The 20,055-nt window shown below is 40.5% G+C and overlaps 1 protein-coding gene across 2 annotated transcripts in view; it reads left to right on the top strand.

The window, feature by feature from the left end:
- The first annotated feature begins 6,117 nt into the window (after positions 1 to 6,117).
- Positions 6,118 to 20,055, top strand: part of ZNF451 (zinc finger protein 451) — a 91,858-nt gene continuing 77,920 nt past the window's right edge. The window contains exons 1-4 of one of the 2 annotated variants that reach the window (XM_068557661.1): positions 6,118 to 6,207; positions 6,563 to 6,646; positions 13,123 to 13,203; positions 14,664 to 19,415. In XM_068557661.1, coding sequence (XP_068413762.1) covers positions 6,187 to 6,207; positions 6,563 to 6,646; positions 13,123 to 13,203; positions 14,664 to 16,157 — 1,680 coding nt within the window. In that variant the 5' untranslated portion in view covers positions 6,118 to 6,186 and the 3' untranslated portion in view covers positions 16,158 to 19,415. Of the gene's footprint in view, positions 6,208 to 6,562; positions 6,647 to 13,122; positions 13,204 to 14,663; positions 19,416 to 20,055 lie in introns of those variants that run through there. The other variant, XM_068557660.1, reaches the window with a different exon arrangement.

Here is a 20,055-nt window from a genome sequence, read left to right as displayed (position 1 = left end):
TGGCCAAGCTACATCTAAAACAAGTGTTATAGGTCACAAGGTAGAAAAAGTAGATGCACAGGAAGTTGTGAATCAATGATCTCTGATATTCTGAACCCCTAATATCCACAGTGATTACCAGGTAACATGCTACGAAGTCTCCTGATGTGACTGTATCTGCACTCTGTACAAACATCAAAAAACCATTCAATGAAAGGTTAAAAAGAAATGAATTCATACATTAAAAATTATTTTAGGGCTTCCCTGGTGGTGCAGTGGTTAAGAATCCACCTGCCAATGCAAGGGGCATGAGTTTGAGCCCTGGCCCAGGAAGATCCCACATGCCACGCGGAGCAACTAAGCCTGTGCACCACAACTACTGAGCCTGAGCTCTAGAGCTCGCAAGCCACAACTACCGAGCCCATGTGCCACAACTATTGAAGCCTGCACGCCTAGAGCCCATGCTCCGCAATGAGAAGCCACAATGAGAAGCCTGTGCACTGCAACTAGAGAAAGCCCGTGCACAGCAACGAAGACCCAACACAGCCGAAAATAAATTTATAAAACATTATTTTAAAAGAGAAGGCAAGACTCTCACAGAAGAATGCCAGCTGAAAAAAGTTGAGAGGTGGCATTATTTTGTTCTTTTTTTTATGGCTGAGTAATATTCCATAAAAAGAACAAAATAATGCCATTTGCAGCAACATGGATGGACCTAGAGATGACCTTACTTCACTTCATACTAAGTGAAGTAAGAAAAGGACAGAAGTCAGAAAGAGAAGGACAAATATATCATGTGGAATCTAAAAAAATGGTACAAATGAACTTACAAAACAGAAATAGAGTCAGAAAATAGAGTCAGAAAAAGAGTCAAAACATACAGAAAACAAACTAATGGTTACTGGGAGGAAAGCGGGGCGGGGGGGATAAATTAGGAGTTTGGGATTAACATATACACACTACTATATAGAAAATAGATAACTAATAAGGACCTACTGTATAGCACAGGGAACTCTCAGTACTCTGTAATGACCTATATGAGAAAAGAATCTAAAAAAGAGTGGATATATGTATATGTAAAACGGATTCACTTTGCTGTATAGCAGAAACTAACAACATTGTAAATCAACTACAATAAAATTTTTTTAAAAAAATTAAAATCTTTTTCTTGAAAAAAGTTGAGAGAACAGTAGAGTTGGAATATTATCATTTTGTGGACATCATAGTAAAGTTTGGGAAAGGCAAAAATCATCAGAATATGCTATATATAGGCAATACATTTCATGATGAATAGTGTTTGAATGGTCTAAAAGTATATCCCCCCAAATGACCTATTATTTATAAGGGGGAAATTACATATTGGTGATATGGGATGATACCTTGACCAAGTGATTAAAATTAATATCCCCAATGAGGGTCAAATAGCCATCATGGGTCTCTGGATGTGATCACCTAAAACACTTCAACATCACTTAGATTATTTTGGCTGGTAATGCATAACATGAATCAAATCATGAGGAAACATCTGACAAACCAAAATTGGGGAACATTTTATAAAATATTTGGCCTTGGGAATTCAAAAACATCAATATCATGAAAGACAAAGTTGAAAAACTCCAAATTAAAGAAGAATAAAGAGACATAACTCAATGCACTATGTGATCCTGGAGTGGACAATTGATAAAATGTGATAAAGGACTGCAGATTAGGAAAAAAAGCATCATTCCATGTTAAATTTCCAAATTTTGATAATAATACTGTCATGGCCTACATGTTTATGTCCCCTCAAAATTCATCCCCATTAGAATGGTATTTGGAGATGGAGTTTGGGGGAGATAATGAGGTCATGAGGGTGGAGCCCTCACAATGGGATTAGTGTCCTTACAAGAAAGACACAAGAGAGCTTGCTTCTCTCTCTGCTTTCCACCCTGTGAAAGTAAAAGAAGACTGTCTGCAAACCAGACAGGAAGAGGGCCCTAACCAAGAACTGATTGTGCTGGCACCTTGATCAGGGACTTCCCAGCCTCCAGGCTGTGAGAAATAAATTGTTGTTTAAGCCACCTACTGTATGCTAAATTAGTAAAGCAGCCCAAGAGGACTAAAACAAGTACACATGTCAAAGAAAATCCTGATTCTTAGGAAGTACACACTGAACTATTAAGGGATAAGGAGGCATGATATATGCAACCTATTCTCCAGTGATTCAGAAAAAACAGTATGTGTATATCTCTATGTAGATAGAAATACAGAATATGATAAAACAGATAACTATTCCTGCAATTTTTCTGTAAGTGTGAAATCATACAGAGAAGTTTTGCTCGTGCTTAGGATTTTTCACCCTTCTTCAGTTTGCGGGAAGAAAGAATATTATACTTGCCTTAAATTCCTCCATAGTCTTTAGTAAATAGATTTTAACAACTATTCTAACATGTAGATTATCATAAAAGAGGTTAAATAGATCTTAATACTTATGACATCTTAATACCAGCCAGCAAGATTGTTACAAATACACCTACAGTTAAACTGTGCCATAGACCAATTCCTTTACCAGATACAAACCATTTCTAATATTTTGGTTGTCCATGGTGTTTTCAAAACCCTTGTGACCCACTACAAGTTGAACCATCAGAAGTTTTGTTCAGTGGCCTTATATGGAGGAGTAGTACTGCTATGAAGCAAATGCTGAAAGATGATCCTCCAAATATTTCTAGAAAGAGGGTGGGAAGTTTTGCAAATACTACTCACAATATGTAGTAATGTTACCCCAAACTACTGTTCCCAGTTTACTCATAAAGGCAAATACATGATTGCTTGAAGGGGAGAATTCCTTTTCAAAAGAAGTAATTATCACAGCTTCCTCTGATGAGAAAAGTGGCTTGTACATATGACCCAACCATAGAAATGAGCCACCCCTTTTTTTCCTGCGCTTCTTTTCCTTGTGTGCAACGCTTGTACAGAATTCCAGACCTGAGAGGAACAAAGAAATTGCACTACAGACCTAGTGGATAGTCTTTTGTACTCTTTCAGACCTAAATGCTCTTTGTTCTGCTCTCATAACTCCCAGGAAATGACTGTGACGACTGGTTCCAAAGTATCTTAAGAGCCATTTTTCTTCCCTAAAGAATATTCTATTTTGGAATAAATGCCTATAAATCTATTTCTTACTTTATCGTAACTTATTAAAGAGACCATTCCAGTTGCCAGGTCTTAAAATCAGAGCATTTACTCCAAACCAGATATGGTCCTTAATAATACAAATGCATTGGAAGTATTTGTTCCTTTTCTAAAGCATAATATTTGGTGCTGTGTATACATTAATTCTTTTCCCCAAGTTGAATGCTCCTTAAATAAATGACAGGCTCATGGTAGCTATACTTTCCCTTTTTTGAGATTTATGAATATTGGACAATGATTCTTTTTTGTTTGTTTTGGCCAGGTGCCTTGTGGGATCTTAGTTCCCCGACCAGGGATTGAAACCGGGGCCCCAGCATTGAAAGCGCTGAGTCCTAACCACTGGACCACCAGGAATTCCCTGAACAATGATTCTTAAAGAGGGTTTGAGACTTACTGATGCATTTAATTTCCTCTTGGTGTCATTCCCTTAGTCAAGAACCAGGACTTGGACTCTTAAATCCTGGATGCAGCCAATGTTCAGATGGTTCTATAAATAATCACTCAACAAAACCAGCTAGAAAGTCAATAGAAAACAGATGAAATCAAAACTAAAGTTGAAGCCTGTACTTATTTGTTTCATTGAGTTGAAGGAAGAATATCAACATGTAGATTTGGAAATTATTATAATGTTGTGTCCAACAAAGTCTAAGAGAACTGAATTTGAGGGGTTACCAAACCCATTGATGGGTTCCCGTCAAGATCTGAAGTCATAAAGCAAAATAATGGATCCACAGTGAAACATAAAAAACATTTTCCCATGGTTAAAAGTTTCCATTTTGAACCCTGAACCAATCAGCAGAGAACTCTGCCTTTTCCAATTCTAACCAGTTCCCTACCACACCGACTGGCCTTAAAAGCACCCCACCCAATCTCTTCTTAATTTCCTAAGATTAAGGGACTCCCAAGCTTTGCCTATAGTTTGTTCTCCTCTGCTACACCTAGCTAAATAAAACTGGCCTTATGGGAACTACAGGCATGTCGCTTAAATATTAATGGGTTTCAAAAGATTTTCTTATTAACACATAGTCCAGCTCCCCGGAGAAAATTACTGTTAGTACTTAAGTCAGGTTCCTATTTCAGGCGTGGTTTGCTTGGTGGTTTGATGTGGTTCTGATCATATTATACCTTGCATTTAAAAAAAAATATGCTTTTAGAAATTTTTTTTTTATACCTTCCTCAGAGAATCATGGTACGGGTTCAATCTTAACACCAGTATCTATCTATCTACCTATCTATCTATCTATCTATCTATCTATCTATCTATCTATCTATCTACCTACCTACCTACCTTGGCTGCGTCAGGTCTTCGTTGCAGCATGCAGGACTTCTTAGTTGTGGCATGCATGCAGAATCTAATTCCCTGGCCGGGATTGCACCCTGGCCCCCTGTATTGGGAGCGCAGAGTCCTACCCACTGGACCACCAGGGAAGTCCCACTTTTAGAAATTTTAAACATTTCAATGGAGGCAAAAAACACTCTACAGTCTTATGTTGGCATGCCAAAGTTTAACCATTCTGTTCCCAATCATTAGACATTTAGATCTTTTCCCATTTCTGCTATTACAACAAATTTGTGATAAATAACATTTTGCATAAAGATTTTCCTACAGATTAAATTATGTCCTCAGGATAAATCCTTGCAATGACAAGGAATGCAGAGCTATGAGCATATTTGGGCTCTTGTTTTCCAAGTTTTACACATTAACTCCTACCTGCAAATGGTTAAAGTAAATGTTCCACTGAACTCTCACCAGCACGTTGGGAGAATCCTAAATACAAGTTTTGCCTAGACATTTAAAAGTTTTAGAAATATTTACTTTACATACAGCTTTTAAGGAACACGACAAGCAGGTCTCTCATTCTCAATTTGCCTCTACAATTCTCAAACTGAAAAGCAACTGAAGTCATAAAGCCCTGGAAGGAAGCATGGACTACTAAGCAATAATTACTACCAATATAGGTAATCACATGTTGGGCATGTATGCAGACAGGCAAAAAAGGCATCTAAGATTTACAAGAATTTTCCAACTTAAAGTCTTTTCAAAACCTTTACTAACAATTGTGGGTGTGTAAAAAAAAAAAAAAATGGGGCTTTTTGGTAAGGCAGTAAAGTGAAAAAAATGAGAACACATATTTGACCATGAGTGAACTATTTTATAGGGTTTTTGAGCGTGAACACTGGAAAACAGTCAACTAGTCTATTTTACTAAGATACTATCTGAGAACATCTTTAAAAAGTACGTTGTAACATCACTGGCCTAAGGCCCAGTGATAAAGTTCTCTGGGCCTCGGCTCCCTATCCTACTGGGCCCAGGATTCTCTAGCCTCGCCAGCTCTCTTCAGGTCAACCTGGAGATGGGAGCTCAGGGCCTCAGTTTCCCTCCTCATGTGTATTAATACAGGCTCTGAGTGGAGACTGAGGATGGAGAACAGGTTAGCAGTGTAAGGCCGCCTCAGATTTCTGCCCTGATCTTAGAATTCAGCTAAGCATCCACATCTCCGACCCTTCGGGGAAAAAAGGAGAACTGATAAATTAGTCTCCATCACCCGCCTGTCACTTCCACAACCTCACGAAACCCATGCCTACGCCCTCCTCCCCATCTTCATCCCCGCCCTTTACTGTAAAACAGAACCCAGCCAGCCCACCGCCCGGCGAGCGGCAGTGACGTCAGCCTCGAGATGCGCATGCGCCATGCCTCCGGGTCCTCTTCCGTTCTTTTCCGCTAACTCCTAGGGTGGTCTCGGTGCTGTTGGAACTACAGTTCCCAGCGGCCGGCGCGGCGGTGGAGGGAGGCCGGGACTGCGACAGGGAGGCCAGGCACCGCGGGCCTAGCGGGCCGCTCTTCCCTGGGAAGCGGTTTTGCAGCCCTTTCCGCCCGCCGTGTCGGCGGCTCGGCGGCGTTCTCGGCTCTGCGCGCACGCGGGGGCGGGTCACGGCGGCGCGTGGCTGGCTGGCAGGCGGGGCCAGCGGGGAGGCTGAGGCGGCGGCGGGGACGGCGGCAGCGCGGGTGCCGGCAGGCGGGCCGTCGGGGCGATGGGAGACCCAGGGTCGGAGGTGAGTAGCGGGCTGGCCACGGCGTGGTGCGGGGTCCGGGGGGTGCTGGGCCGGGTCTGGGGGCCCGGGGGACGAGGGCCGCTCAGCAACAATGGCCGCCCGGCCCGGCTCGGGGACCTCTGCTCGGCGCGGCGTGGGTTCCGAGGCCGACTGCCTCTTGGAGGAGTGTGCTCCCTGCTCCTCGGGGAGATGGGATGCGGAGGGGCCCCTGCGGTCCACGGACGCGAGCTCGGGCTCGCGGAGGCTGGGCCTCCGTTAGGTCTCCGCGAGAGCTTTCGTTTTTCGGTTCCCTTTGGAAAAATCTTCTATAAGTGCGGGGTTGTCCAGATAACCGTGTTTTGGCTTATTTTTATAGATAATAGAATGTGTCCCTCCAGCTGGGCCTGAGGCGTCCGAGTCGACACCGGAGGAAAATGAAGATGACATTCAGTTTGTTAGTGTAAGTAGCGACGATATTCGGGTTTTTCCGAGTCAGAGACAATGCGTGATAAGCCGTGATGTGATTACCCCTCACCTGTTCGTTCATCATGCAGCAAACGTGTGTGAATGTGTGATAGGGACTGTACACTGTGGAGCAGGGCATAGGCGTAGGGAATTTGCCCGAAGAGGTGACTGAGCAGCCCCAGTAGGCATCACAAAGCCTGTGGCCTGCGGTGCGTGTTGTACCCTGAATCTCGCCCCTCCCCCTGCACTTAGAGCCGTTCATGTGCGCAGGGTTGTGGTCTCCTAAGACTGTCTTGAAATGAGACTAAGAGTAACTTCTAAAAGATAGCACACAGGTTAGGGAGAAGGGGCGGCTAGTGATGAGGAATGAGGTAGAAAACCAAAAGGGCTGCAGGAACTCAACTTCTGAGCCTGGGTGTCTCCATAACGTGAAGGCGGGTGGCTTGAAGACTTCACTAAGCTCTGAGCTCATCCTGTTACAGCACAGTCCAGCAGGCGAGGTTCACAATGAAGGGCCCGTATCACCAGGAGCATCCTGTATCTTTCTGTTTTTATTCCCTTTGGACAGTAGTTTTCAAGCATTAGTAAGTAGAAGTGTGTGGATTCCCGGACCTCACTCCAGACCTATGGAATCAGAAATGGGAGGTGGGGCCCAGGAATCTTCATGTTGGTGCAAATGCAGGGGTGTATGAAGCTGTGAACACACTTTGTAAAACATTGGTTGCAAAAACTGAAGGGGGCGCTATGATACATTTGAGGATAATTTCCACCCCACACTGTTAAAGTTTTATAAAGGCTCTGCTTAAAGTAGTATCTCACTTAGCTAGAGAATCCTTCTACTGTAAATGATTCTTTTTGAATACTGTAGTTGAGGTTTGCTATTAAAGGTGTATAATCTTTCTTTAATTCCCTGTCTGATGTGTATTTGTGTTTGTTGGTTCTTGGACAATTTTGAAAAACTGGTTATTAAACAGTGTCTTCTATGTACCCCAACATTAGGCCATTGTGGTGATGCACTGTTGTATTGTGGTTCAGTGGGTTTGTTTAGGAGTCTTTCACAAGATCATTTCTTGGGTTTTTTGCCTTTGCCCATGCATATGGTGCTGTATCCTTTTCATTTTAAACTTTAAAGGTTTGGGGGCGGTGGTAGAAGAAATTGTATCCCGCCTGTTCCTCCACTGTGAATTGAAGTATGTTTGGCTCTTCAGGACAAATATTTCAAGCTCTCCCTGAATATGGGTATATTTGTGAATGGAGAATATTTACCTTGGTCTTTTGTGGAAATTAAAGTAAGAGGGACACACTTCTTTATGAACTATGGGGCTTACTTTGAGAATCACAGATGGCATCTATAAAAATAAGATTAAAAAATACATATATATAGGTATTCTGTGGAGTGAAGAATTGTGGTGTAGCTTGTCAGTACTTAATATAAGCATGTGTTAGACTGAAGTTTAAGAATATTCTTTTAAGTTAAATATTATTTTAAATGTAGAGAATCTGTTATATCTTTGCATCCAGAGTAAAAAATATACAATCAGTGAATTTGTGTCCATCTTGATACATCTTATATTTATCTGTTTCCAGATATAAGTTCAAAGGTTTGATAGTTCCAAATGGAGAAGTGAATTATATGTATTAAATGCAATTACAGTACTAGAAGAAACCTATTAAAAACATTCTTTATGCCTTTATGGTGATAATACTTCAATGAATTAACGATACCTTAATTCTGTTTTAAAATACGTTAGAGACAGAATCTTCTCTCTCTCTAACCCAATCTTACACTTGACTCCTCAGGTAGTGCTTGTTCAATAAAAATAATAAATAGTCTGTGCTTAAGATTTCTTCAGATACAAAAAGAACATTGTGATATTACTTCTTGATTTACACTGGTTTGGATTTCTTAGTTCATTCTTAGTCTAACTTTCCCATCTTTAATCCGCATGGTGGCACAGTAGTTTTTGTGTGGTTTAGAAAATACAGAGTTTGAAACTAAGCATGTTGAAGGAAAGGAAGGATATAGACGTGGAGGTGCAAAAATGAGCCTTTTCATTTAAATTTTATTGAAATACACATACAGAGAATTGCACAGTTCATAAGTGTGCCCTCTGATTTTTGCAAAGCCAATACACATGTGTAAACAGTGCTTAACTGAAGAGACAGAATGTTACTATACAAACTTTTCATTTAGGTCTTTTGCTCTAATTTTCTGTTTAATTTAGTAATATGATCCCTTATTCAGCCACCATCTTTATTCTCTACATTCTTTGAAACTGCAGATATCTTAGTTAATTTACTCCCAGAAAACTGTTTTAACTCAGGGCTAATGACATGATCTTTCACAGTGCTACTCTAGATAATAAACGTATAAAAACTGCTGAAACAGCCTGTCATAATCTTGATAACAGCACATGAGATTTAGGCTTCAACCAAGATGATTGGTATAATGTGGAATCATTGAACATGTGGAATATTTGTATATTTTCATAAATTACTTCTGGGGGGTCATGGACAAATAATGAGGGTGTCTTTTTGCTGGGTGTCTTGGGGTTGTATTAGCTCAATAAATAAAAATAATGCTGGAGCAAAGTCCTGAATTAAGTACCTTAGAGCTACAGAGATTAGTTGGAAGTACCTCCTACCCATAAGTGTCAGTATTTCAGTGTGAGAGATGAGGTAGGGATGAGGACTTTGTAAATAGTTCTAGTAGAAAGTAGAAAGTTCTTTTATAAAAAGTACAAGGTGCTGTAAAAAAAAAAAAAAAAAGACATACGATTTTCAGTTTATTTTTCATAGGTAACATATTTAGTGTTTGTATGTGTTTAAAAGAGTATTTTGAGAAGAAACAAGGAAAGTCATCAAAATGGGAGAGCAGAGAGGATTATGCTTAGTTCTGGAGGGTACTTTTTTTAAGTGGGAGAAGGAAGGATGGGCTGGATAGTATAGATTTTGAATTGTGGACTAAATTTGAACTTCAAGCAGGCATTTGGGAATCATTTGAAATGTTTGAATTGGGCGGGACTGCAGAAATAAACTATGTCTCTAACTTCTCTATGTGGGGAAAATAACCCATGAATTATTTAGAGTTTTAGATTAGATTTTTGCATCTGTGCTCAAATCCATGTTCTTTGTTTTAGACTGGGGTAAACTAGTTTTTCTGTAGACTGTATTTTAGTGTATTGACATCACTTTCCAATTAGTAGGTATTTGGTGTTTTGGCTTTGTATGAGAAATCAGTTTTCTAATAACAAGAATGAAAGCTTTTTATTTCATTAAAAATATTTTTTAAAACTTAGAATATTAATTAAACTGTGTTTCTAAACTGTTTTGCTTCTGCCTGTGCTCCTGCCCCTAAATTGTGTGGCCTTGGAGTAGAATCCTTTGATTTTGTTACTGGTACAGAGGGGATGAGAACAATGGTTCACTAGTTGATGGATGAAGCATATTTAAATAAAATACCTTGTAATTGGAGGACCACGTGCATTTATACTTTTTAAGAATATAAGCAGCCATTATAAACATAGTAAGAAATTGCCTTTTCTTGATATTTGTATTATAATTATTACTGTTTGAGGAGAATTAATAACTTATTTTTTGGCCAGTGTTGTGAGTTATTCAGAGTTGGGGACAATAGCAGGTAGACTTTTTTCCTCAAATTGAAGGAAGAGAAAGTATCTTATCTCCGTAACTTAGGAAGTAAGCATTGATTTAAACATAGTGTGTATACTTGGAACTGCCTCAGAATTATGTGATTAGAGACCACACAGCCAATGATGTGATTAGAGAACCAGATGGGCCTCACTTAGTTTTCTCCTTCGTTAAATGGCGCAATAGTGAAGTAATGTGGGGACTGAATGAAATAACATACGTGAAAGGTTTAGTACCTTTGACTGTACAGGGCTCAGTGACACATGTTCCTGATTAGAGTAAAATCAACGGAGTACCAAAGGGTTTTGATTCCTTAGGTTCGTTATGGTGGAAGTTTGTCCATATCCACTGTGAAAATTAGCTAAAGTATTTTCCTTTGGAGTACTTATCTTCCGTTGTTTTTCCACTCAGCCTCTCTGCCTTTTTAGGTCTCAAGCACATGCTGTCTTCTCCTACCATTCTGTCACTTATAACTCCATAATATTTGTTGAGTGAACGAATACTCTCAATGACCCCTGCTTTTTCTCATGTATGGACTTCCTATCCTGATTCATTTTATTCTGCTCTCTTAATTAGTGTGAATCATAAGTTGTCATTGTTCAGTAGTTCAAAGGTGGCTGGGTATCAGTGTAGTGGTTGACCCCAGCAGGATATTTATGCTACTTTTCTCATCTGTCCTTACTCCTGCCCTTCTTTCTCCTGTTTCTGCAACTACTTTTTCATCTTCTTTGTGACCATTTTCCTGCCCATTCTGCTTTGTGCTTTGTGCCCAGTTATCCTTTCATCTCCCTTTTTTCTCTACCTGCCAACCCTTCATGGAAGCTCTGCCCCAGCCTCTGTGTTTCTGGTACCTCAGGGACTTTCTTGGTGTGCTGCTTCAGTGGGCGTGTAATAAAAGTTCCTAACGTACATTTCTTGAGGAGAGCAAGCTATTATATTTTTATCTCCTCTACTGCCTTATTGGATTCAATGTATGATTTTGACAACCTTATTACAAATGGTAGGTTTGGGTCTTAAAGTAGGTGATTCATCTCTGTTGACCACACATTGCAGAATATCTGTCCCTCTAATCTTCTTTTTTAAATGTCCATTTTTACAGCTCAGGCAGAAATCCGAATTACTTTATTGCATGAGCCCTGCCCAGAAGTTTTGCTCTCTGGTTTTATCTTAGTGGCTAAATCACCACCTGCAGGGAAAGCAGTTTCCTGCTTGGAGAGAAGTTGCAGCCTAGGGGAGAACTTTGAGACTGGATGCCTCGTCTCAGGAAGAGGATCTTTAACTAGATCTTAGCTTCTGTCTCTTGACCTGGGGTCTTTTTCTCTTAATTTTTCCACTGAATATATCACTTTGGCTTCCCAACAGCCGTTTTTCCCAATCCTGAGAAATCTTTCCCTCAGCCATGCTCTCCCCCTATGTTCCTTTCTCTTGTTTTAAACATAGTAGAATTTTAAAAAGAGTAATCTTTACTCTTGGCCTTTACTGCCTCATTTTCAGCTTAATTTTTTAGAGCCTGGCTTGTATGCTCACTACTTTCTTGAAAGTTGCTCTGTCAAAGACAGTTTAAAGTCTCCTTTGTTGCTAAATTCAGTGGCATTTTTGGTTTGTTTTTTTTTTTTTTCGGTGCTCAGTGTTTTTGGCCACATTTAGCATTGACACCTTTTCATTGAGGTTTTCTCTATCTTTATGTTCTTTGAATTTGTGCATTTCTGATTTTTCTCAGAGCTCTGATTACCTACTTAGCTCTTCTTCCTAAATCCTAAAATTCCGTCATTTCCTCAAGAGCCTCCTTGAATCCCTTCTTTCTCCTCTTTGCTTTCTTCCTTGGCAATATCATAGTTTCAGTTTAGTTCTAGAGTTACTAGTCTTGTAGGGGAGCAGCTTTCCAGTCTCCATTTCCAGTTACGTTCCTATACCCAGAGTACAGGCTTGCATTTCCAGCTGTCTGCCAGGTGCCTCTGAGTACCCCTCGTACATCATCCCATTATGGCCAAAGGAATGCCAGCTTTCTGTCTTTGTATTCCAAATTTATGTCTATCCTTTAGTCTCCTAAGCTTGAAACCTTAGAGACCACTTTGACTCCTTGTGGTTGTTGGGGTTTTGTTTTTATAGTCAATCATTTTTTGGTTTTTGTTTTCATCTTACCTGTATATCCTTTTGTATATGCACCACAGCATCACTGTTATTTTTGCCATCACCACTATTTTAATTTTGCATTATTATGTGTGTGCACTGGTTAATTATCCTGCTTTCCCTGCTCTCCATACTTCTCTATGTGATTAATCTTCTTAAGGTAAACTCTCATGATCTTATTCCCATCTTAGTATTTATTGATTCCCTTTTGCCTATGGAATAAAATCTAGGCTTTTAAGCTTAGCATTCAAGGCTTGGTCTGCGGTGGAGTCAGTATGGATGGAAAGAAAAGATGAAGGAGAACCAGGTTTGATGTGTGACTCTGTAGGAGTCGGAAGTACAGCCTAGCTCCTAGTCAGAGATACCCATCCCATCTGAAAAGCATTGGCTTACAGTATCTGTGACCTTGTAGCACTATTCCTGTGTTAATAATCCTCTCCCCAAGGAATCAACACAGTCCTAATACCCTACCTTGGCTTAGGCTCTTTTAGGTCTTGTCATCATTTCTTAGTCTTGTGCTATGAATATTTTCATCTGCATTTGTTCTGATTATTTTCTACCACCCATAAGGCTTCCTCTTCAGAAGAGTTCTTGCCAGTCAATCCCAACATCGACAAAAAGGATTGTTTTAAATGCTAATTTAGTTTGAATAACTCTCCATGACTTGTTAAGTTGTTCATTTTTTCCTAGGAAGGACCATTAAGACCTGTTCTGGAATACATTGATCTGGTCAGCAGTGATGATGAAGAGCCTAGCACCTCTCAGAGTGGGGTAAGTATATTACATTTGACTTGCATTTCTTCACTTCTGGCATTTAAGAAGCATTCTCTAAAGAGAGTCATCAAATCAACGATGGCTGTGTTTAGGTGCTATTGTGCTTTAGAGAATGGCCTGTTTCTGTTAGAATGGCCCTGAGAGGTAGTCCAGGGAGTCCTCTGCCCAGGAGATCTCCTGCTTCCAGCTTTGTTCCTCTACTTTCAGCGAGGATGTGAAAGGATTACGTGACACAGGAAAGTTCTAAGCCTTGGAGGCCGTATCTGATAAAAGGGAAATGGAATAAAACTGCAAGATTTTTGGCTTCCTTCTCCTTTCCTGTCTCTCCTCAGGTGCCCTGTAGAACTGGATCCTTTTCTTCCAGAACCATGTGGCCACAGAAAATTTGTTGTATCTTGGAAGAAGGGATATGTGAAGATCCTTTAGAAATGGAATATGGGGAAGGGTTGTGGATTATTCAGGTGTCATCCTTTTAACCTCCTCTCTCCCCCTCGTATTTGGGGTTTTCTCTCTGACCTGTGATTTATTGGTTGTGGGTTTGACCTTTAAACTTATGCTTCCCTTACTCTGAGAACCAAAGTAGCTGAGCACTTTGTAGCAATCTTGTGTTTCATTTGTCTTAGCCCAAATTTCTGTTAATGGGCTGTTTTCTTGATTCATTAGAGAACTGGCTGTGTGTTCAAGGCGGCCAGAAAGCTACTTGCTGTATGGTATAAGGTATTGGGACTTGAACTTGCAATCAAAATACCTAGGTTTTAGTCTCAGCTTTACTTCTTACTAAGTCTGTGAATTTGGATAAGTAGCCTTTTAACCTTAGTTTCTTTACCACATAAGAATAATACCTACCTCACAGGGTTGTTGTGAGGATGAAATGAGGTAACAAAGCTCCTTGAAAACTACAAACCATAGAATAGAACTGTGCAACTGGAAAATTTTGTTGTTCATGGAGAGTGAATGAGAGAGAATTTTTAAAGGGATTTAAAAGTGACTCTGCAGTGCAGGACTTCTAGAAATGTTTTTTCTTCTCAGTGGAACTTTTCCCAAGTTCTCTTTGCCGTTATTAACTTCTACTTGTTGCCTTACATATGTTGAATGGGATTTTTTTAAAAAATTGTTTTCACCAATAGTCTTGCTGCCTCTTCTTATTCTAGCATGGGAACAAGCAGCAGGCTAGGATGGCACCCCTTGACCTGGGCTTGTTTTTACTCTTTTAAATAGACACAGTGCCAGGTTAATGCCAGTAGTTGGTTTTGGGCCTTTGGGGTAGAGAAATTTGTGGATTTGACTTCTGTGGTCCCCTTGCTGACCTGAAGTGGATTGTATGTTTCATTGTTAATTATAATAATTTTAAAAATTGAGTTCTACTTACTGGACATGCATCTCTGCACTTGAAAGTTAACATATTAAAAGCATATTTTTTTTCTTCCTTGGTTTTCTTGTTCATGTGGATAACCCAGAGAATGCCTGAGTCTAAGGTGCCATCCTCTGAGAGTCATCGCCCAGAAATGTGCTCTAGCTGCAGTGTTCCTCTTCCCAGTGGAGACAGCAGCTCCTCCTCTGGGAGCTGTACCAGCAGTCCACACAGGATAGTTTCTCAACCTTCTTCTGTTGAGAACCCATTGGAGAACCAGAAAAGTGATCAAAGTAATTCAGTTATTAAGATCTCTGAGACAGAGACGCTTAAGCCATCACAAAATTGCCAGATTCTGCCTTCATCTCCACTTCTGGTCCCCCAAGAATCTTTGGCCTCTTCAGAGGTCAAGGAGGATTTACCTGTAGAGTCTTCTGCCTCACAGCACGGACAGGATGCCATCCTCTATCTCCAGACACAAGTGGCTGAGATGTCCCGAGTGATACGTGATCTGCAGTCCAGGAGCTGTTTTCGATTTCATCATTCTAGGCCAAGTGAGAATTCCTCGGTTCCTTGGGACATCTCTACCTCCAAGGCAGAACATTTATCCACAGTGGAAGAAGAAGCTGACTGCAAATCCCCCTCAGCTGATGACAAAGGGCAGCCAGCTGACCCTAGTCAGTCCAGTTTCACAGGGCTTTTGAAAAGAATGGAACAAAGAGGTATTATCAAGAGAGTCACATTACAGTCCGAAGCAGAACCATGCGAAGGGAAACCTGATTGTGTGACTTCTAAGAAACGTTTGGTCCCTCCACTGCATCCTCTTCTGAGAATCGCCACCACTGAGGTTTTTAAAGACCCTGCTGATTGCCATCCTTCCTCCTTCATGGGGCACAGGGTATATCCTGTGGCCAAGGATACCTCTCCTTTCCAACCAAATCCACCGGCCGGGGGCCCCATCGTAGAAGCATTAGAGCACAGCAAGAGAGGAAGCACAACATCACCTCTGGATTCTACCTCGAAAGAGATGGAGGTCATGGGTTGTAGATTCTACCATGCTGCTTCCATTGCAGCCCGAGCTGCTAGCTACATGGCCTATATGACTCAGTATCAGCGTAAACTCTGGGAAGACATGGAGGATCTGGTCCATGACCCAGAGTTTGATCGTGGAAAAGCAAGATGTATAATATCTGATGGTATGGATGCGGGCCTTTGGCAGCTTTGTACTACTAGGGATATAATGGACTCTGTGGTCAGAGTTATGGCAATGGCAATAGACTACAGAAGGCAGGCTTGGCTTCGACTCACATCTCTCACTAAGAAAACCCAAGAGAAGATCTCACACTTGCCCTTTGACGGTACTTCCCTCTTTGGACAAGATGTGAATGCTGTAGTTGCAGAAGAAAACAGTATAAAAGAAAATGACTATAAAGACCACAGCAAATACTATAACCAACATCGATACTTCTATAGTCATGACCAGAAAGCACATTATCACAGTAGAGGATACTCCAGAGGGGATTGGTACAAACCCCGAAACCACCCCTATAGATACAGGAAAAAGGGAGAATCTCCAGAACGCCATGGGTACAAGAATTAGTAACCCATTCACGTTCAGCAGTGCACCTGTCCAAGATGCTAACTGTGCTGCTTGCTCCTCCCATCCACACAGAATCTACAGGTAGGAGGGCACCTCAGAATCTGAACGCATGTCTGGAATGATCACAGCTGACATTTGAATTCTAGACTTTTGGAATGAAGTAAAAAAGAGACTCATGTTTTCTTGGCCAAGAGAGTGGTAGAGACGTTCAGTAGGGTTGGACAAAGATTTACCCGTTATTTCTAGTCCAAAATAAGTCTAGAGGAGGGTACTCAGGAATCTGAATCCTCTTATGATTAAGGAAAAATATAAATATTTCTTCCCCCTCAGGAAAATCTCACTGGTAAACTGAGGACTAGGAGATTTTGGATCTGGAAATAACCTACTACTAGATCTCTAACACCAGAGGCAGATCCTTCGTTTTTAGGTCATCAGTGCTTCTTTGTTTAGGCTTCCGTTTGTCAGATCTTCACAAAACGACAAATCTGTTATAATCTCTTTATGTCAGGGTGATCAGCTCACCAAGTGTCCATACTACTGTCAAGCTCTGTGAGACTTCAGAATCAGCCTTGAAGCTGTGTATCAAGAACTAAAATTCAAATCAAAATTTGCAAAATCCAGTTCGCTTCCAGTGGGGTGGCTAGATGTCCCAGGTCTACTGTGGACACCAGCTGGAAGAAGACTTTCCTACCTGTGACATCTCTGTAGAAACTTCCACAGTAACTGTCTTCACCACCCAAAGCTACACAGAGAGAATTCTCTGCAGTTGTCACTCCTAAGTCTGCCAAGCTCTCATATATCACAAGCTGTGAGACCTGGTCACGGTGTTCTCACAGGATAATCTGGGCCTTTCACCAAGATGACCTTGACTACCTTCTAAACTTTTAAGCTCCGTAATTCATCACGCTCTAAATACAAAAAAGATAACGCACATTAGTACCCTGGAAATCAAGGATGTTACACCATCCAGGCATGCAAATCTGAACTCTTGAAAGAGCAAGAATTCCAAACATGCCTGACAATCTGGTCCTCCGATTGTAATAAAGAGTGATGCCATCAGTCTAGATTTTACTGAGAAATCCTTCAGATTCAGAGCATAACTGTGGATGTAGTAGAGAGAACATCTCATGCACTTCTCTTTCTGGATGTCCATTAACGATTTCTCAAGACTTCAGTGGCGTGTTCTTGGTTTATTGGTCCCTTAATCTAGTCAGACTCTTACCATGAGAGACGACTTATCTTTTTGTTCTCAGTTCTTCGCATTATGATTTCTCCATCAGACTGGAACTGGCAGCAGATACCTCAGTTACATGTCCTACAGTATCTATCTCGAGGCAGTGGCTGTGCAGTGCCCAGCCCTTAGACCCTTGTCTTCACATCGTGACTTCAGTGTTGGAGAAAATGCCAAATTGGAGGGGTCTGAATACATGATCTAGAATTATTTGCTTGGCCAAATAGAAAAAAAATTTATCAATAGACTCATAATTTTGTAATTTCTTGGTTTGTCGAACATCTGCATTTTTTTTTTTTTTCATCTGCTTGACCGTAGTATTTTGGGTCTACTCTTAGTGGACTATGACACTGTTTTCGGGTTTATATGGGTTCTGTTTCTTGCCATGGTTCCTGCACAGTGGTGACTGATGTTTTCCCTGGTGCCCCACTTTTTAATATTTTATTGGAAGCCCATTCCCCCTCCTCATCATAACCATATTCAGCACCCTTTTTGTTTACTTTCTTCCTCTCCCTGTTTGTGCTGTAGAGGTCGAAGATGCAAATATCCCTACTTGGAAGAAGTTATTTTATTTTGTCAGATAGTTTCAGGGTACTGTATTGATTCTGTTTGTCCTATTTGTAGATGAAGCTTAAGCTGCAGTCTTGATAGAGTCTCCTCTTGGCACATTTGGTCAAGTCATATCTAGAGTTAACATTTACCTGTAATTTTTCTATACTTTTCACAAAGTTTTACTTCTGTTTTAGGTCCGTGCCAGTGCTCTAAAAATTCTTTCAAATTGAACCCTAGAAGAGCACTGATAACTGTATAAAAAGAAACAAGGGCTTAAGAAATCATACGAAGATTTTTATAGTTCACGATGTGTGCTCTGCCAGTTCAGCAGTCTCATGTGCCCTTGCTGTAGCACCGTAGTTTTCTTCTGTGAAAGGACTAGCCATGGGGAACTTGCTGGAGAGAGAGACCTTGACACTTTTCTGTACGGCTGCATATAGATGTTCCCAGTTATCTGAGGCTACTTCGCACTGCTCCCACTTTTCCATTTCTTCCCATCCATTCCCTGAATTACATACTGGGTCACCAACTTGATGATTTTTGAGATACTCTTATTTTCCAAAATTCAAACCAAAATTATGTTACTTGAAGACCTGATTCTCTGAAACTGCTCTGGCATTTCCACCTAACCTGCTCTTTTTAATTTTTTAATTTTTAATTGTGCTTAAGAAAAGACATAACATAAAATTTACCATCATAACCATTTTTAAGTGTATAGTGGAGTAGTGTTAACTGTCTTCACGTTGTTGTATACCTCCTCCTTTCCTAAATGTTTGTAGAGCAGCACGGCTGCTGTCTTCATTTTGTGTTATGTTGCTCCGTAGCAACAAGTAGCATTGCTTTGCCACTCGCTGATTGATACGCCCAAGCATCTCCAGAGATCTTTCCTAAAAATAAAAAGGTATTGAGATATCATGGAATTGGTGGTCAGGTGGCTAGCTTCTGAAGGGGTTCGGCAGTTGTGTGGGAATGGGGCAGAACACCGAAGTGTGGGAGCAGGTTTAGCTGTAGATTGGGTGCTTGACTGCAGAAGAAACAATATTCTTAACCTGCTTTTTAAAATTAGTTTAAAGTCTTTCTCTGGCATACTTGAATGATGATGGTGTTATAAAACTAAAAACAGGGATTTGGTGTAGGGAAACAGCCCTAATAGACAACCACAGTAGTGTATGGAATTCATAATTAGATAACAGGTTTTCACATCATGTCTGCCATTTGCAGAGCCTTCAACGAGATTCCCCATCAGGCCAGCCTCTGATGTTTGAACAGCTCTAGGTCTTCTAGGAGGCCTAGCAGTCATCGCAAGTTGAGTGATTTGGTGTTCTTGAAAGGGATGCGTCTAATGATCCTTTTTCTTTAAAATGTTATTGTTTGACTAGACATAAAATGTATGTGGAAATGATATGATTTCTCATGGTTACTGTGTGTACACAGAAATGCTGTTTCTATTCGTTGTTATATGAAGTGCCTTTTTGAATTTCACACTGTTGTTTAAAACTTAACATTTTAATGTCTTGCATATGTTGCTGGTGATATTTATGTAAATTCTGTACAGTGATTTTTTTATCTTGTAGTTTATTCGTCTTCTGTACAATTGCACTATCTAAATGTACTCTCCTTCTGAATGTTACTTTGTTTTCATTACAGCACTATTGATTCATTTCAGAAGGTTGTAGAGTATGTCCCTCCCCCTTTATTTAAATAACTTCACAGTAGTTATTTTAGTTTTTAGTGATTGGCTCAGTTTTCTGGGCGTTGAGGCAGCTTTGTTTTCTATATCTAGGTTCTAGGTTTCTGATTGAACCATTTGTCTCATGTCTAACCTTGTTCTTAGCCATGGTAACACAACTTCAATTTGATAAGTGGGTGTGTTTACTCGGTAATAAGTAACAAGGACATTAGGAAAATGAGTACATTTGTTGACACTTTATCTTTTTTTTAAGACTGTGTGACAGCTTATCAGTGTAATTGCATTTAAACATTATTATTATTATTATTTACTGCGTGGCAGCTTCTTTATCAGTATAATTCCATTTATTTACCTAGCCCTCAAAATGACATTTTGAGGGGAGCATAAACTCAGGCTACTTGGGTACTGTTTAGTATATTACATTA

The sequence above is a fragment of the Eschrichtius robustus genome, chromosome 12 (assembly GCF_028021215.1).
Source record: "Eschrichtius robustus isolate mEscRob2 chromosome 12, mEscRob2.pri, whole genome shotgun sequence".
NCBI lineage: Eukaryota > Metazoa > Chordata > Mammalia > Artiodactyla > Eschrichtiidae > Eschrichtius > Eschrichtius robustus.
This window is presented reverse-complemented; position numbering and strand designations above follow the sequence as displayed.